Source organism: Entelurus aequoreus, linkage group LG01 (genome assembly GCF_033978785.1).
Source record: "Entelurus aequoreus isolate RoL-2023_Sb linkage group LG01, RoL_Eaeq_v1.1, whole genome shotgun sequence".
NCBI classification, from domain to species: domain Eukaryota; kingdom Metazoa; phylum Chordata; class Actinopteri; order Syngnathiformes; family Syngnathidae; genus Entelurus; species Entelurus aequoreus.
In genome coordinates this window covers 31,953,512-31,972,660 of record NC_084731.1, presented here as the reverse complement: position 1 = coordinate 31,972,660, position 19,149 = coordinate 31,953,512, and the positions used below count along the sequence as shown (strand labels likewise).

Below are 19,149 nucleotides of genomic sequence, written 5' to 3'. Positions count from 1 at the left end.
ATTTTGTATTGTGTTTATTCTATTTATAATAAAAAAATTATTATCTATTTTACACTGTATGCTGTGTTGCTGTTACTGCTGTTATGTTAAGCAGTGGTCTCCAAACCCCTCCATCATTGCTCGCTATTCAATAAGCTAGCAAAATGAGTTGCCATGAAACAATGACAGTTATCCCACTGATTTTGTATTAAGGTGAGTTTATTTTGGTATAATAATATTGTAGGAATTGCGGTGTTACGTGTAAACTGTAATAGTTTTCCCCCCTTCATTTATATTATACCATTAATATAATCAGTAGTTATTTTAGTTATACCACAGGCACTATGGCTCCCCCTCTGCTAGTAAACAATTACTGGTCAATTTACTTTTACACTTGTATGACAAAATAATGTTTAAAATCAGAGGCTGGGTGGTTTTACATTATTTTACTTTTATTGTTATAGTTTACACTGTTTTTACACTTGAATTACAACTAATGGCTTATTTAATGATGGCAACAGTTTGATGCCCAGTAATTCAATAGATTTCATTATTTTCTATGGGAATAAAAGTTAACACCTAATTAGTGTTAAATCTAGCAGCGGGTGGACACATACAGTATCCACATTATTTTCCCCAAAAAGTGGTTTTAGGTTGTTTATCTGACCTTAGTCGTTTTATTCCTATACTAATATTCTATGTTTAACATTAGGGGTGTCCCCACACAACTTTTTTTTTTACTTCCGATACAATACCGATATTGGAGCTTTGAGCATTGGCAAATATCAATATTGATCCGATACGATATCAGCACGAATCATACATCAAGTGAAATTACTAAAAAAAAGACAACATTGATGGGTACGGCTGCACGATTAATCAAAATTAAATCCACATAGAGGTTTTAATTAGTGCGATAAATAACCGCAAGAAGCTGAGGTGTTTTTTTTTCCTTCGCCGTCACCAGCATTTTAATGACAGCCATGTTCGCCAATCAGAATTTGTCTCTCACTTCAAACAGGAATAAAGACGTCTGACCTTGTGCATCGCTTTCAGCACCTAAGCGGGTTTGTTTAACTGTGGAATTAACTGAACAGGGTGACCGCTCTTTTCAGTCATTCGCAATCTTTGTCTCGGCGAAGACGAGAGCGGGGCGCCCCTGCCAACACACTTACAGTACAGAGAGCCTCGCGACTCGCCAGTGAAAAGTGCTGCAAAGCAACACAAATTAGGAGGAAAAATATAAGATTACAGAACCAAAAGGCCCGTTGTGGTAATATTTCAGCTTCAAATTGGATGGGCGAAATGAACCCATCAACACGGACGAGAGAGCGAAAATGCCGTCCCACCTCATTTTTCCAACTGGAAAAAAATGCACTCGAAGATGTTAATATTTATTTAGGTTAACGTTTTGCTTATAGAAATTAGTGCATATTATTTTAGTTTTTTTATTCATTTAGGATAACAATATTATTTACCTTTCAATTACAGTACAATGGTAAACAATTCTACTGAGAAATAAAAGTATATATCATTTTAAATTGTTGCTTGCATTATTATTGTATATGGTTACATTACATTATAAACACTGTATAGTTTTTTTCTTTAGTTTAAGAGCATGATGTAGACAAAAGCTCTGAGTCTGCAGAAAGCCAAATATATTTTTAAATAAATTATTGCATATTCTTCTAATGTGTGGCACCTTGGGACAAGAATATGCTGACAGTCTAAAAGTAACATGTCTGCCTTCACATGTTATTTTCACAGTTGTATGCAGTTGTATGTGTAAAATATCAACAATCGCAATTTGAGAGAAGAATCGCAATTAAGTTTTTACTCAAAAGCATGCAGCCCTAATGGTAGGTATGTAAAACAATAATATATTTAATGTTAACCATCAGGAATGCTTTGTTTAAGTTCAAGTGGAGTGGTAATTGTCTGACGACAACTAGTCGACAAAGTAACTTATTAAGTTAAGATCATGATGCAGTATATTAAATGATGGGGATACGTTTGTATTTAAAAACTTTCTGAAACTCTTCTGCCTTGGACACTTGTATCTGTAGGTAATATGCAACTGATTATTTAATATTTGTTTATATTGACAAATGTAGCATTTTAAACTGCAACACTGTTCAATGAAGGACACTTATCACATATGTCTAACTCGGGTGCTATTATGTGCTTATCTGTTGCATAGCTGGTAGCTCATAGTAGCCATTAGCCAACCATGTTTACCTTTTGTAAATGACTTGACTAAAATAGAGGAAGATACCAACCATGTGTGCTTATTGGGGGACATTTAGGCGTTAACTGGCTGTCCAGCTTTGCACAAGTGAATGCGGTGCAGGACTGCTTCAATCGAAGTTTTTAGAGATTTTCGATGCAAGCCAATACGATCCCATAATTGTTTTTTGTTGAAATTGGACCGATATCAATATCTGATTTGAACACCCCTTTTAGAACAACGTCCTGGGTATGACGTTAAACTACATCCAGGCATGAGATGGGAGGTTGTGTGTGGGGTTAGTGAGTCCCAACTAACGTCTATAAAATGCACACAAAGAACCGTTTGCACCTTCTCTTGTGACTGGCGGGCGGTCAGCGCCATAAAGCTGAGCGGGTCCCTGGGTAATTGGGGCGCGGACAACCAACAGGACAGACTAAGTTCAACAGCCCAGTAAGGCAATTAGTCTAGGAGAAGGATCTCTGATATAAAATACCCCTTCCAACCCGCACCAAGCCAGCGTGGAAGGTGTAGGCTAATAACCAGCATGAAGAGTACGCCAAGAGATCGTTCACTATGGCAGAAACATGCTGAGGCTTTCGTCCAGCAGTGGACTGACAACGGCTGATGATGATTTAGAACAACAGTGATATTTTACAACTTTTCTTTTCTACTATATGTCTTAAATTCTTACTTCAAAATAGCGATTTCTCTTCGACAAAGGCCTGGCCGCGACAAAACAGCCAACTTCATCCGAGTTCCCGTGGTACCTGCAATGAGATTATAGAAACAAAACACAAAGAGCATTTGACAACTTGAACGTGCAGGAAATTAGAGCAACTAAAGCCATGTCTACACAAACACGGATTCTTTAAAAACTCATACTTTTCAATGCATTTTGGCTTCTTCTCCAAATACAAACGCACACTTTTGAAAGCGCTGGCCAGGGCGAAGCGTTCCAAACCTCTGTCCTCTGCGTGTGTGTGTAGACTGTTTAAACAGAGAGTTACTGTATGCTTGCACTGATCAGATGACGTCACGTTTGTGCGCCATCATTTCCATAGCACAAAGGTAAACAACACTGGCTTGCGGGCTTTAAACACACTAAAAGTATGTTTATAGGTTAAACGTAAACATGGTGCTATATTCACACTACAATGCTTGAAAGACACTGCTACTACACTACTCTCCCATTATGCTGCGACACTCCCGCCGGCGCCAATGACAGTCAGCTGTTTTGGATATAATCCCAATCAGACCTCCAGTTGATGGGACAACTTTGACATGCAAGACTTTTTGCTTTGTGTCATAAAAAAGATGTGACATTATCTCATGTTTTTAACCCTTATTCAACAACAGACCATGAAATTATGTACTTATGTGTGTTGTTTTCATTTGTGCAGCACTTCAACGATTGCCTTACCAGCTCGTCTCATGCTGGTCAGAGTTCAATTACATTAAAGTTATGGATAAAAAATCTAGACATCACTGTGCCATTTTAAAAAAAATACAGTTTTTTAAACTGGGACAGTCTTCACACATTTGCAGATTTCAAACTGACCTATAAAGTACTGCATGCATTGGCTCCAGATCCTCTGGCAGTGTTCATCAGCCAAAGAAACAGCCGTGAGCGTGTCACTCGAGGCTGTGTCAGAGGTGACTGTTATATTCGTCTGCGCAGGCGCACTTTCAGTAAGTCGGCCTGGTCATTAAGGAGTGCAAATATGTGGAACTCTGTACATGAGGAGGTTAAACTGGTCACAACATACAAGGCCTTCACAAGAAAATGTAAAATGCGGCTTATCATCGCCTACAGCTGCCAGCACTAAAAGATGAGCCTGTTTTGATGCTAAGATAAATGTTATGCTGTGATGTTGTATTTTATTTGTTATCGTATATGTATTGTGTGCTTTTTTCCTTTTTTCTCTCTTTTTATTTGAAATTACAATTGTACTACTTTTTTTACATCGTGGCCAGGGGACGACAGATGAAAACTAGCCTTCTGGCTAATTCTGGCCTTTTAACCATGTGTTTTATGAAATTGCATTGTCCCTTTTTAAATAAACTACCGTAATTTCCGGACTATAAGCCGCTACTTTTTCCCCTCGTTCTGGTCCCTGCGGCTTATACAACGGTGCGGCTTATATACGGCCTGTTCTTCTCCGACACCGACGAAGAGGATTTCGGTGGTTTTAGTACGCAGGAGGAAGACGATGACACAATGATTAAAGACTGACTTTTCATATACCGGTAGGCTGCTTATTTTGATAACGTACATGCGAGCACTTTGTATTACTTTGCACCGTTGTATTATTTGTACTCTGCACGAATGCTGTTCGCCATGTCAAAGATGTGAAAGTTTGATTGAATGATTGAAAGATTTATAGTTAATAAATGGGACGCTTTGCGTTCCCAAACAGTCATCTCTGTCCCGACAATCCCCTCCGTGGTAGCAGGAACCCCTATATACTACGGTAATTACACATCAAAACCCTGCGGCTTATAGTCGGTGCGGCTTATATATGGAGCAATCTGTATTTTCCCCTAAATTTAGCTGGTGCGGCTTATAGTCAGGTGCGGCTTATAGTCAGGTGCGGCTTATAGTCCGGAAATTACGGTAATCTTAATCTTAAATAGATCGGGATGTGACCGTGCATGTGCTTTATAACCTGCTCGGGCGACTAAAAAAAACAAACATGATGTATCCTGGGCTCCTTGTTAGTGTGTGCTTATGTTAAAGATAATGTACACTTCATTGTACATGTAATATATCGCTATATTAATGACTAAGTGTATTATAATTCCACATGTGTTGGGTTTCACAGAAGCACACACGTGTATGCGTGCTTTAGGCACTTAGAAAAACATTCATAACGTTTCCTGGGCTTTGTGTAAGTGTGGGGTGATTTTAAAGATAATGCACATGTCACTGTACGCCTATTATATCACAAGACCCATATTTAACAGCGGTGTAATGCCATCAAGTAAGCTGTGACTGCTTTTCCGGGTATCTGATTGGACAACATGTGCATGACAGGGGGTGTAGGCGTGTAGACAGAGACAAACCCTGGATATACTTTTTTTTTTTTAAAGTATCTGATTCGTATGTACTTGGCCTTACAAAATGAAAGTGCGTCAGTGCAGAGGTGTAATGGCGCTACCTGAGCACGTCCCCATCCCTCAGCATCCTTTTCAGGCGCTCCCGGTATCGCACTGCTCGCCCGTCACGAATTTCTCGTATTCGCCTTCTCCAGTTCAAAAAGCGATAATGTAGGTTGATGTCTTCCATTTGTGAGAATCATCACAATCTAGAGACAAAACAAACAAAACAGTACAATAAGAGAACAGCATTCAAAGTGGAACTTATCTTTACAATCAAATCTACAGCTGAAATCATGTAAACCTTTGCAAAAATATGTATTTCGATTTCTTGATAAGAGCAAAACTAGCTTTATTAATTCTTGAAAAACTAAACCTCATTGGTGTAGGAAATGCGTGAGAATTTTTTAATGAGTTATGAAATATTATTAGCTCAGTCTGTCAACGCAATTAGAGTACACACAATAAACTGTTCAAACAAGTTCGAGATTTAGACCAAAAACATTAAGAGCATGATACCAAACTAGCTTGTTACAATAATACACAATTGCTTCAATTGCAACCATTGGACTTGATTTTAAGAAAAGCACTCGCAGAAAAATGCATTGTGAAATAAACTGACTGAGATAAATTACCCCTACTTGTGTAAGTTGTGTTGTAGCATTTTAATTCGGGAACGAGGATGTCCAAAGTTTTCCAATTGAGCGCCGCATATGAAAAAATATCAAGGAATTGTTTTCATTTCATTCTCTACTCCTCGCTAGTGTTACTATATCTGAGTAATTGTGTAGAAATATGGGGAAACTACAAATGTGCGCTTCATTCACTAAATGTGTTACAAAAAAGATCAATTAGAATAATACATAATGTTGGATATAGAGAACATACAAACACTTTATTTATTGAATCACAAATATTGAAATTCAACGATTTGGTGCATTTGCAAACAGCTAAAATTATGTACAAAGCAAACTATAACTTGCTACCCATCAAAGTACAACAATTCTTCTCAACAAAAGAGGAGAAATACAACCTTAGAGGAAAATCTAGTTTAAAACATTTGTATGCACGTTCAGTATGTGGAATTAAATTATGGAACGGATTAACCAAATAATTTAAACAAAGCACCAATATGATTCAGTTTAAGAGACTGTTCAAGCTACAAATGTTCACAAAGTACACAGAACAAGAATTATGATGAACATCTTCAACCCTTTTTTGTTTTTTAAATTGAGACAAATATTATTTATGTATTTAATATTTGTATGCTTACTATGGTATAATATTTATTCATAATTTTTTGGTTCACTGTTCTGTTACAGAGAACAAGGAAATTGGATAAAATTGCTATGGTATGAAAAGGGGTAGGATTAAATAAGCTCTGCTTCTTCCTACTCCTTTTCGGACGTGCTGTAATGAAACAACTGGAATTTTGTGATGCATTACATTGCATCTTATGCATGTTCGAAATAAACTGGAACTGAACTGAATTTTGTAAAAAAAACGCTATGTATAATTAAAGACGCTAATGTTTTTGATTTTGTACGATGTCCCAGGTTTGAACAACAACACTTTATGGTCTGGATTTACGATCGGACATAGAAGATTTACGACGTCGGTAGAACGCAATAGAATGCAGAACTCCTGTACTTGATATACCCATAGCGAAACGTTACAGTCTGACGACAAAACCTCAATGACTTGTCTCAAACACATGTAGTAACGTCGAATAATACGCATTAACCCACGGAATATTGCCGTGGAGTAAAACAGTACTAGCTTCAACACTTGAGTTTAGATATTTACGACGACACCAAACGCTGCACGCGACTCCCAGTCCCAAGTCGTCGGCTGGCCGGCTATTTGCTTTTAATTCGAGCTGACAACACCTCGCTCAAACATCGACAACTAATGTTATCGTTTTCGTGTTTCGTTTCCTTACTATTTTATAAGACGTAACTCCACGTTCTTCGGGCTTTCTTTCGATTTTAGGGAGCTGAGGTCTTCCACTCCGTGTACAAATTGTGCTGCCGGATGTTCCGCCTCCACAGCCAATGAAATGATCGGATTCATACAACGTAACATATGTGGAATAAACTCTAAATATTTTTTTTCTATATAGTACATTTTATTTTTTAAACATATTGATAGATTTTTTAAGCAACATCAACTAAAGAGGCGAATATTTTTTTTCAAACAACCAAGACTAACTTTTAACTTCAGTGATAAAATAGTTTAGTTCAAGCCATTTCCTGTGGGGATAAGCATAATGTAAACAACCAAACTTGACAGATTGAATGCATTTTGTGGCATTCCAAAACATTTGGATGTACCGTATCTTATTCCAAATGACATAAACATGTTTTATAGGAACTTTACATCACCAATGTAGTTTAAATTGATTATTTAAGTTGCGTCACTATATTCTCTAGTACCGGTACAGTGTTTTTCAACCTTTTTTGAGCCGAGGCACATTTTTTTCATTGAAAATATACAGAGGCACATCACCAGCAGAAATCATTAAAAAATGAAACTCAGTTGACAGTAAAGAGTCGTTGTCGCAATTGTTGGATATGAGTTTAAAACTATAACCAACCATGCATCACTATAGCTCTTGTCTCAAAGTAGGTGTAAATGATAAACGATAAATGGGTTATACTTTTATACCGCTTTTCTACCTTCAAGGTACTCAAAGCGCTTTGACAGTATTTCCACATTCACCAATTCATACACACATTCACACACTGATGGAGGGAGCTGCCATGCAAGGCGCTACCAGCACCCATCAGGAGCAAGGGTGAAGTGTCTTGCCCAAGGACACAACGGACGTGACTAGGATGGTAGAAGGTGGGGATTGAACCCCAGTAACCAGCAACCCTCCGATTGCTGGCACGGCCACTCTACCAACTTCGCCACACCTGTCACATTAAGCCGTGACTTATTTGGAGTGTTTTGGTGTTTTCCTGTGTGTAGTGTTTTAGTTCTTGTCTTGCGCTCCTATTTTGGTGGCTTTTCCTGTTTTGTTGGTATCAGTTCCATGTCTTCCTTTGAGCGCTATTCTACGCATCTGCTTTGTTTTAGCAATCAAGAATATTTCAGTTGTTGCTATCCTTCTTTGTGGGGACATTGTTGATTGTCATGTCATGTTTGGATGTACATTGTGGACGCCGTCTTTGCTCCACAGTAAGTCTTTGCTGTCGTCCAGCATTCTGTTTTTCTTTACTTTGTAGTCAGTTCAGTATTAGTTTCATTCTGCATGGCCTTCCCTAAGCTTCAATGCATTTTCTTAGGTACACTCACCTTTTGTTTATTTTTGGTTTAAGCATTAGATACTTTTTCACCTGCCTGCTGCCTCCTGCTGTCGTCTGCATATTGTGATCACGACAAACCATCGTCGTCTCACACACATGTTCCCGACATCTACAAAGCAATTAGCTAACGGCTGCCACCTACTGATATGGAAGAGTATTACACGATTACTCTGTCGAGCTCTAGACAGCACCAACACTCAACAACGGCACATTATTTGCAGACTATAATTACTGGTTTGCAAAAAATATTCTTAACCCTAATAGGTGAAATTACATAATCTCCCACGGCACATCAAACTGTATCTCACGGCACACTAGTGTGCCGCGGCACAGTGGTTGAAAAACACTGCTCTAGTAAAATAGTACCTCAAAAGCACCTCAAATTAGAGTCGTGTGCAAAGAGAGTTTGGCCAACTAAAGAACAGACGCCATGATTGCTACCAATAACATCAATCAATCAATGTTTATTTATATAGCCCTAAATCACAAGTGTCTCAAAGGGCTGCACAAGCCACAACGACATCTTCGGTACAGAGCCCACATAAGGGCATGAGTGGCTGTGCCCGGAAGCATACATTGAGGACGTTAGTTTTCCTGACAAAATAAACCATAATAATATGTCAAAATATAGATTTAAACATACTCCAGCTCATAAACTTACAATAAAACATGCTTTTATTTTGTCAAAATATAATTTTGGGGCTGTATTTGATGCAATCCGCAGTGTTTAGTGTCCAGCAGGTTGTCCCGACGGCACAAAAACGTAAAAAAAAAAATACACAGAACAATCAAATAAAGGTACTATCCTACTTTTGCCAAAATCCTCATTACCTTTGGACCAACACTCACTGAGAAATTGTGACTTTTGTGTGAAATATGTCAACTGTAGTGGCTGCATCCTATGTATTTGTAATCACTGTATGTATCACTCGTTACGTAATATTCTAACTGATCTTTAATAAGTGTACTTTTGCAGATAATTCCCCATATGTCTGCACGTTAACTTATTTGTATTAGTTTTTGTGTGTTCTATCCGCAGATGTTGTGTTGTGTGTTTATCTCACACAAGACACCGTAATTGATGGCTCTCCAGTGTTGATGGTGAACCTTCATTTCCCGTACATGTCTTCTTTCCACGTCGTTAGGAAAGCGATGTAAAAGCTTTGCACAATTATTGTTGGTGGAGCAACAGGGCATTCTTACACAACGAAAAAGTAACGAGGATGCGCCGCAAACACATAGCATGAGCTCAAAGTTAATAGCAGTCATGGCGCCCTGTAGTCACGTGACTGCCTTTTGACCAATCATTGAAGAGATCGCCTGAAACCGGGTTGGGCATAATTCTCTCTGCCTCAAATCAGAGTTGCGTAACTGTTTAGTTTTGAATTATGTGTATTCAAGTAACAAATTTGTGTGTGAATGTGAGTGTGAATGTTGTCTGTCTATCTGTGTTGGCCCTGCGATGAGGTGGCGACTTGTCCAGGGTGTACCCCGCCTTACGCCTGATTGTAGCTGAGATAGGCTCCAGCGCCCCCAGCGACCCTGAAGGGAATAAGCGGTGGAAAATGGATGGATGGATGGATGGATGGATGGAAGTAACAAATTAAAATTTTTTCCTCTATAACAAATTTTTTAAAATATTGGCTTTTTTTTTTATTAGCAAAATTATGCAATCAAGTAATTTATTGCAACTAATTGTGATTAATCAAAATTTAGAAGTGTGATTAAAAAAAACAGGTAACACTTTAGTATGGGGAACACATATTCACCATTAATTAGTTGCTTATTAACATGCAAATTAGTAACATATTGGCTCTTAATAAACATTGATTGATTAATTAGTCATTATTAAGTACTTATTAATGCCTTATTCTGCATGGCCTTATTATACAACCAGTAAGCCATTACCTAAGAGTCTTCCCTCAATAACCTCAGAATTATTGCTTATTAGTAGGGTTGTGAATCTTTGGGTGTCCCACGATTCGATTCAATATCGATTCTTGGGGTCACGATTCGATTGAAAATCGATTTTTTTTGTCAATGCAGCACGATTCTCGATTCAAAAACGATTTTTTCCCGATTCAAAACGATTCTCTATTCATTCAATACATAGGATTTCAGCAGGATCTACCCCAGTCTGCTGACATGCAAGCAGAGTAGTAGATTTTTGTAAAAAGCTTTTATAATTGTAAAGGACAATGTTTTATCAACTGATTGCAATCATGTAAATTTGTTTTAACTATTAAATGAACCAAAAATATGACTTATTTTATCTTTGTGAAAATATTGGACACAGTGTGTTGTCAAGCTTATGAGATGCGATGCAAGTGTAAGCCACTGTGACACTATTGTTCATTTTTATTTTTATTTTTTATTATAAATGTGTAATGATAATGTCAATGAGGGATTTTTAATCACTGCTATGTTGAAATTGTAACTAATATTTATACTGTTGTTGATAATATTAATTTTTGTTTCACTACTTTTGGTTTGTTCTGTGTCGTGTTTGTGTCTCCTCTCAATTGCTCTGTTTATTGCAGTTCTGAGTGTTGCTGGGTCGGGTTTGGTTTTGGAATTGGATTGCATTGTTATGGTATTGCTGTGTATTGTTTTGTTGGATTGATTAATTTAAAATAAAAAAAATAAAAAATACAATAAAAAATTGATTTAAAAAAAATGAAAATCGATTCTGAATCGCACAACGTGAGAATCGCGATTCAAATTCGAATACATTTTTTCCCACACCCCTACTTATTAGTAACTCTAACCTTAACCCTTATATGTTCCCCTAGTGTCCAAATAACTCTAAATTAAGTCTTTGTTACTTTGATAAGCAACTAATTAATGGTGAATATGTTCCCCATATTAAAGTGTTACCAGAAAACATTAATTATCTACAATGTAAAGCAGTTTATAACGATGCCTGCCTGTATATTTTCATTAACGTTGGACACGAACAAAACATTGAAAACTTTAACTTTTCTTGTCCCTTACACAGGACAAACATGTCTCACTGGGTTTTAGTTCTACATGAGCAAATGCTATAGCACTGTAGGTGTCCATATATTACTATGCTGGCCTCCAAGTGGTATATTCAGATAGATTACACCTTAACTAGTAAAAAAAAACACAGTAATGGATTAGCAAACGTCACTGTTGATTTATGCTGGGGGAGAAAACATGACTATCCTTCAAGATGACAGACAGCAAATGGTATGAGTGTGTGTGTGTGCGTGTGGGGTGTGTGCTCAGCTTTGTGGAAATGAGAGGGAAATCTAGCATTCTTCATCACGCACCCTCCCATACCTCTCCTCGCTTGTTTGGCTCTTTAAAAGCTGCTGCCAGTGGTATCTGTCAGACTCATTATCACCATTTCTTGGCTTGAGCAAATTGCTATCCACTTTTCAAAGCTGAGTGGGAAATAAACCAAAGGAGGCTTCATTCGGAGGTCCTCGGAGGCATCAACAAATCAAGCTCTTGGACAACTTTCAAGTGGGAGATGCGTTTATGTCTGAATGTGCTGGGGCTGCTTTTCCTGCAGGCAGGCCTCTCAAGCCCCAGGCCGCCAACTACGCCGTCCAGAGGATGTCCTGGGTGCAAAGGGAAGCCTTCCCAAACGCTGGGAGATTTAAACGTCACCACTCTGGCCCTGGGAGAGCCGTGTGGGGTCTACACTCTGAGCTGTGCCAGCGGCCTGCGTTGTGCACCTGCGCCAAGCGACCCCAGACCCCTCCGCGCCCTGCTGGAGGGCAGGGGGGTCTGCAGCAATGTCAGTGTCATCAGCTGGACGGAAAATAGCCAGACTGCAGGTAAGGTGGATAACGCTGGATAAATGCAGCAGTTCTAGTAAATGCTGTATCATTTTTAAGACAATAGTCCAATCATTTTTTTGTAGTTTAATGATCAGTGATGATTTTTGTCTTCAGATCCAGCACCAACTGAGGATCCAGAGGAGGTGAGTACAGTGTTATCCTCTGTGTGATTATGATATCATTAATGATTAGTCTTACTAAAGTGCTTTTCTCTCACACAGGCCCCATGTCGAAAGCTACTGACAACACTTATTAGAAGCCTGGATAGCTATTTATTCAAATCACATCATGATATCTACATGCCCAATTGTGACAAACGTGGCTTTTTCAGAAAGAAGCAGGTGAGTGTTTAAGTATTATAGTTGATCTCAAAGCTAAATTAATAGAATCAATAAGATGGATTGATAAAATCATACTGTATCATGTTTAATCATGAAATACAATTGTTTTATTTAGAAAGTAACAGTCTATTGGGGGTGGTGCATCTCAATAAATGTGTTCAATTTTATTCCAGAAGTTGTTTGGCTCTCATTTGCTAATTATAGTGCCAACTCCTGAATAACACAATATTGAACATTGACATTTTCCTTACATTTTGGGAAATACTGAATATGAAGTTGATATAACTAACTAACTTATATCAAGTGAGAAAGTAAAAAATACTTTATTACAATATTTTACTCAGTGTATATATATATATATAGGTATTTTTTTTTAATAACTTTTCAAATAAATGTACTTTTCCCAAGATTTTCAATCAAGATGCCCTGTATTTCCCAACTCGTACATTATTATTCAATAAAAAATAATTACTTCTTTCACCTACGAATAAATAATTATGTTTGGTTATATACTCTTTAACCCTTGTGTAATGTTCATATTGTTGTTACTCAGCCAGCGTTTGTGGGTCTGATGGACCCGTTGCATTTTGTGGCTTTTAATGCCTCACAATCAAACACTTTTATATTAAAATACTGAACAGATGTTTACCTTATCCCAATAAACATTTTCTTAATGCCTCACAATCAAACACTTTTATATTAAAATACTGAACAAATGTTTACCTTATCTCAATAAACATCTGTTCAGTATTTCAACATAAAAGTGTTTGAATGTGAGGCATTAAAAGCCAGAAAATGCAACGGGTCCATCAGACCCACAAACGCTGGCTGAGTAACAACAATATGAACGGTGCACGGAAAATTTCTCTGCCAGTTTCTGCATCCCACAGGGATTCTTCTTTTGTGTTTCTGCACCTGCGGTTCCCACACAAGGTTGCAACATTGTTTGTCAACACTGTCTGCTCTCATTTTCTCGCACATTTAACCCTCTGATGTTCTGTGTACCTACACTCTGTCCTCCTCCTGTCTAGGCCTGCTGTGTGTGTGTGTGTGTGTGTGTGTGTGTGTGTGTGTGTGTGTGTGTGTGTGTGTGTGTGTGTGTGTGTGTGTGTGTGTGTGTGTGTGTGTGCAGTACAGAACATCAATTTCCACACTTCTATTGGACCCGGACATCTTATATGTAATAGAAATGTGTAGGGGGGGTGTATGGTGTGTGGTCATTAAATATGTATTCTGATATATGTTCTTCACAGAAAATGAGCCAAAGTCAGTGAGTCTCAGTTTGAAAAATTAATTAATTATATAATTTTTCTTTTAATAAAAAATGAAAACGGGTCCCACAGACCCAAACACCACACAAGGGTTAAAAAACAGTTTTAAAACTAAATAAAACGTAAGTCCACATAAACCGATAAACTAGGCGGAAAACATATGATGGCGCGTTGCTGCCCGGAACATAAAGTATGACGGACACAACACAGAATTAACCGGAACTATTTCGGTAGTAGCCACTAACACTACGCTCTTATTTGATTTTTTTTATGTATAATTTCTCCGTACATATTTGAGTATAAGTTTCTACTGTATATCCACGTCATGTTATTTGTGCACAGTGTTGGTCCTCCCGAGGTAAAAAACATCGCGGTCGCTGCTGGTGTGTGGACGAGAGTGGCATGCCAGTGACGTCATATAAACACAAGGACAGCCTGGCTTGTTGATCAATCTTGGATTAATGAGGGAAACAAAGACTGCAGCGTCGTTACCTTTGAGGGTTGAAGAAAGAGGACCTGAAGAAATTCTCCTCGTCTACTCCATTAACCGGATACCGTTTCAGGAAGAACTTGGATTATTTGCGCCCTCTAGTGAATATCCAGCAAACTGTTCTGATCCAGAGTGATAGGCACTTGTAATAATGTTAGGCACACCTGTACAAACCCACTATAAGCGGTGGCACCAACATACATGACCCACACAACATTTCTAAATAATTGGAAACTGACAAATCAATATGTTTTGTATTGGTTGCCGGGGTAACTGTTTGAAATTGGAAGTTTTTTTTAGAACTTCATTGATCAATATAAGCAACACATTTGCATTATACAAGACAGTAACAGCAAGTTAGTATTGGATCTCATTGCTGGTGTAACTAATATCTGTTGTGTATTTTTTCTCTCTCGATACCCCCAATGAATCATTTAATACAAAAAGTTGTTAAATGTCTTTAGTTTGTGGATTGTTTGCATATATAATTTTCTATAGCATTTTTACACAAAACAATATTTTTTTACACCACTGTAACTGTGTAAGTGTACTATGTATTTTTATTTATGTTCCCATTCATCCATATTTATGTCAGTGTTGATAAGTAATTCAGGGATTAACCAATGCTATTTAGCATGCTAATAAAGAGTAGAAGCAGCATTAGATTGTTTTGGTTTTTATAGCCTTTTCGGCTTTGGAAAAGGTACACATAGTTACATTGGTGTTCTTTATTTAGCTATATTAGGTGCATTTTAATTAATTTAAAATTTCTCGAGGGAACTCTCCTGAAGGAATCAATAAAGTACTATCTATCTATCGATCGATCGATCGATCGATCGATCGACCGACCGACCGACCGACCTACCTACCTACCTACCTACCTACCTACCTACCTACCTACCTACCTATCTATCTATCTATCTATCTATCTATCTATCTATCTATCTATCTATCTATCTATCTATCTATCTATCTATCTATCTATCTATCTATCTATCTATCTATCTATTAAAGTAAATTGTACAAAAAATACAATTCAAACACTATACATAACAGCCGTAGTATTGTACAGTTCCCTTCAGTTGTTGCTACTGTACATTTAATTGTGAATGATGATTTGTCTTAATAGCTTAAAGGTTAATTCTTACTGAGTATATTTTTGTCAGAATTTAGACAATCTGAATTTGTCAATATAAAAACTCCCATCTATTAATAGTCTAAAAACTGTCTGAATACAAGAAACTGAACATGTAGTTATTTGTCTAATTTCCAAAATTTTAATTCCTTAAATGACAATCAAGGTTTGACTAACGTAAGACAAATATTGTGGGATTGACCACTAAAATATAATACATTTATTAGTATAAAAGCATGTTTGTTTTAGTTTTTTAATTTGTGCCTCCGTTTCCAATTTCCATCCATCCATACATTTTCTACCACTTGTCCGTCTCGGGATCGCGGGGGTGCTGAAGCCTACCCCGGCTGCACTCGGGCAGAAGGTAGGGTCGCTACCCATTTCTTATCTACGTATGTACAAACCCCGTTTCCATATGAGTTAGGAAATTGTGTTAGATGTAAATATAAACGGCATACAATGATTTGCAAATCATTTTCAACCCATATTCAGTTGAATATGCTACAAAGACAACATATTTGATGTTCAAACTCATAAACTTTTTTTTTGTTGCAAATAATCATTAACTTTAGAATTTGATGCCAGCAACACGTGACAAAGAAGTTGGGAAAGGTGGCAATAAATACTGATAAAGTTGAGGAATGCTCATCAAACACTTATTTGGAACATCCCACAGGTGAACAGGCAAATTGGGAACAGGTGGGTGCCATGATTGGGTATAAAAGTAGATTCCATGAAATGCTCAGTCATTCACAAACAAGGATGGGGCGAGGGTCACCACTTTGTCAACAAATGCGTGAGCAAATTGTTGAACAGTTTAAGAAAAACCTTTCTCAACCAGCTATTGCAAGGAATTTAGGGATTTCACCATCTATGGTCCGTAATATCATCAAAAGGTTCAGAGAATCTGGAGAAATCACTGCAGGTAAGCAGCTAAGCCTGTGACCTTCGATCCCTCAGGCTGTACTGCATCAACAAGCAACATCAGTGTGTAAAGGATATCACCACATGGGCTCAGGAACACTTCAGAAACCCACTGTCAGTAACTACAGTTGGTCGCTACATCTGTAAGTGCAAGTTAAAACTCTCCTATGCAAGGCGAAAACTGTTTATCAACAACACCCAGAAACGCCGTTGGCTTCGCTGGGCCTGAGCTCATCTAAGATGGACTGATACAAAGTGGAAAAGTGTTCTGTGGTCTGACGAGTACACATTTAAAATTGTTTTTGGAAACTGTGGATGTCGTGTCCTCTGGACCAAAGAGGAAAAGAACCATCCGGATTGTTATAGGCGCAAAGTTGAAAAGCCAGCATCTGTGATGGTACGGGGGTGTATTAGTGCCCAAGACATGGGTAACTTACACATCTGTGAAGGCGCCATTAATGCTGAAAGGTACATACAGGTTTTGGAGCAACATATGTTGCCATCCAAGCAACGTTACCATGGACGCCCCTGCTTATTTCAGCAAGACAATGCTAAGCCACGTGTTACATCAACGTGGCTTCATAGTAAAAGAGTGCGGGTACTAGACTGGCCTGCCTGTCCAGACCTGTCTCTCATTGAAAATTTGTGGTGCATTATGAAGCCTAAAATACCACAACGGAGACCCCCGGACTGTTGAACAACTTAAGCTGTACATCAAGCAAGAATGGGAAAGAATTCCACCTGAGAAGCTTAAAAAATGTGTCTCCTCAGTTCCCAAACGTTTACTGAGTGTTGTTAAAAGGAAAGGCCATGTAACACAGTGGTGAACATGCCCTTTCCCAACTACTTTGGCACGTGTTGCAGCCATGAAATTCTAAGTTTATTATTATTTGCAAAAAAAAATAAAGTTTATAAGTTTGAACATCAAATATCTTGTCTTTGTAGTGTATTCAACTGAATATGGGTTGAAAAGGATTTGCAAATCATTGTATTCCGTTTATATTTACATCTAACACAATTTCCCAACTCGTATGGAAACAGGGTTTGTATAAAGATAAACATGTTACATTTATATGTCAAGTCAAAGTATTGTGATATCCATTCATCCATTTTCTACCTCTTGTACCTCTCAGGGTCGCGGGGGTACTGGAGCCTATGCTGCACTTGGGCGGAATGTAGGGTCAATATATATAGTTATATATATATATATATATATATATATATATATATATATATATATATATATATATATATATAGTTATATATATATAAAAGTCACATTTGTGTGTCAAGTCAAAGCTTTGTGTTATCCATCCATTTTCTACCCCTTGTCCCTCTCGGGGTCATGGGGAGGGCTGGAGCTTATCCCAGCTGCATTCGGGCAAAAGGTAGGGTACACCCTGGACAAGTCGCCACCTCATCGCAGGGCCAGTATTGCCAATCAACCTAAATGTGTGTGTGTGTGTGTGTTCTGGTATTTCTACCCTTTTTGAGACATCAACAAGGAAAAGTACCTTCCATACGAGGGCCGGTGAACAAGTTAGGACCGAAATCATGGTCCCAATACAGAAAACCATTGCATCTAGTAGAGAGCTAAATACTAAAGTCTGTGAACATTGCTCCAAAGTCAGGATTTTTTGTTGATTTAATGTGCATACAAAAGTAAATATTGACAAGTACAAAGGCAGCAATATATGTTAAAACAAGACGGCAGCTAGAGAAGGACTTCCCTATACATCCCCGGAAAAAAACGGCCAGGTGAACAGCTGATTTTACGACTTCCGGTGCGGACGTAAGACAAACCCGTGTCCCATATGTGACCGTAGCATGAACAAATACACTACGGTACAAAGACTATAGTGGCCATTAACAGTTAGCTTCTACAGCTAGGGGCGGTATGGCGTAGTGGGTAGAGCAGCCGTGCCAGAAACCTGAGGGTTGCAGGTTTGCTCCCCGCCTCTTACCATCCAAATTGCTGCCGTTGTGTACTTGGGCAGGACACTTGCCCCCGGTGCCGCTCACACCGGTGAATGAATGATGAATGATAGGTGGTGGTCGGAGGGGCCGTAGGCGCAAACTGGCAGCCACGCTTCCGTCAGTTTACCCCCAGGGCAGCTGTGGCTAAGAAAGTAGCTTACCACCACCAGGTGTGAATGAATGATGGGTTCTCATTTCTCTGTGAAGCGCTTTGAGTGTATAGAAAAGCGCTATGTAAATCTAATCCATTATTATTTATTATTATTACAGCTGGGTTGCCCAAAGTGCGGCACATGGGCCATCTGTGGTCCGTGACTCGTTTGTCATCGGCTTTAAGCACATTACAAAAAACAAAAAAATTGAGATCTCCTTTGCACCCCTGGTGGTGAAATCTATCAAAATTAGGGTGGTCCAAAAAAGGACGGATTTTTCAAATTGATTGTGTCCATCCATCCATCCATTTTCTACCGCTTATTCCCTTTGGGGTCGCGGTGTGTCGGTTTTAAAAGTGCTCCCCCTCTGGTCAACATATGAAATATCAAGTGCATGTAAGAATTTGAAGTGCTCCCCCTCTGGTCAACAT

General features: G+C 38.4%; 2 protein-coding genes across 3 annotated transcripts in view; one reads left to right on the top strand and one right to left on the bottom strand.

The window, feature by feature from the left end:
* Nucleotides 1–14,655, bottom strand: part of LOC133650518 (SPRY domain-containing protein 3-like) — a 57,731-nt gene extending 43,076 nt beyond the window's left edge. The window contains exons 1-3 of one of the 2 annotated variants that reach the window (XM_062047860.1): nucleotides 14,533–14,655; nucleotides 5,368–5,514; nucleotides 2,901–2,976 (exon numbers count right to left, since the gene is read on the bottom strand). In XM_062047860.1, coding sequence (XP_061903844.1) covers nucleotides 2,901–2,976; nucleotides 5,368–5,495 — 204 coding nt within the window. In that variant the 5' untranslated portion in view covers nucleotides 5,496–5,514; nucleotides 14,533–14,655. Of the gene's footprint in view, nucleotides 1–2,900; nucleotides 2,977–5,367; nucleotides 5,515–7,247; nucleotides 7,391–14,532 lie in introns of those variants that run through there. The other variant, XM_062047851.1, reaches the window with a different exon arrangement.
* Nucleotides 11,946–15,138, top strand: LOC133650529 (insulin-like growth factor-binding protein 3). The gene is made up of 4 exons (XM_062047874.1): nucleotides 11,946–12,425; nucleotides 12,543–12,571; nucleotides 12,650–12,769; nucleotides 14,383–15,138. The coding sequence occupies exons 1-4, from the start codon at nucleotides 12,116–12,118 to the stop codon at nucleotides 14,485–14,487; spliced, it is 564 nt and encodes a 187-aa protein (XP_061903858.1). The 5' UTR covers nucleotides 11,946–12,115; the 3' UTR covers nucleotides 14,488–15,138.
* The last annotated feature ends 4,011 nt before the right edge of the window (nucleotides 15,139–19,149 follow it).

What these genes read in the sequence shown, in the direction of transcription:
- LOC133650529 (XM_062047874.1), top strand. Translation starts at nt 12,116, where the DNA reads ATGCGTTTATGTCTGAATGTGCTGGGGCTGCTTTTCCTGCAGGCAGGC. An exon ending in GGAAAATAGCCAGACTGCAG is followed by an intron (nt 12,426 to 12,542) that starts GTAAGGTGGATA and finishes TTTTGTCTTCAG; the next exon opens with ATCCAGCACCAACTGAGGAT. An exon ending in CAACTGAGGATCCAGAGGAG is followed by an intron (nt 12,572 to 12,649) that starts GTGAGTACAGTG and finishes TCTCTCACACAG; the next exon opens with GCCCCATGTCGAAAGCTACT.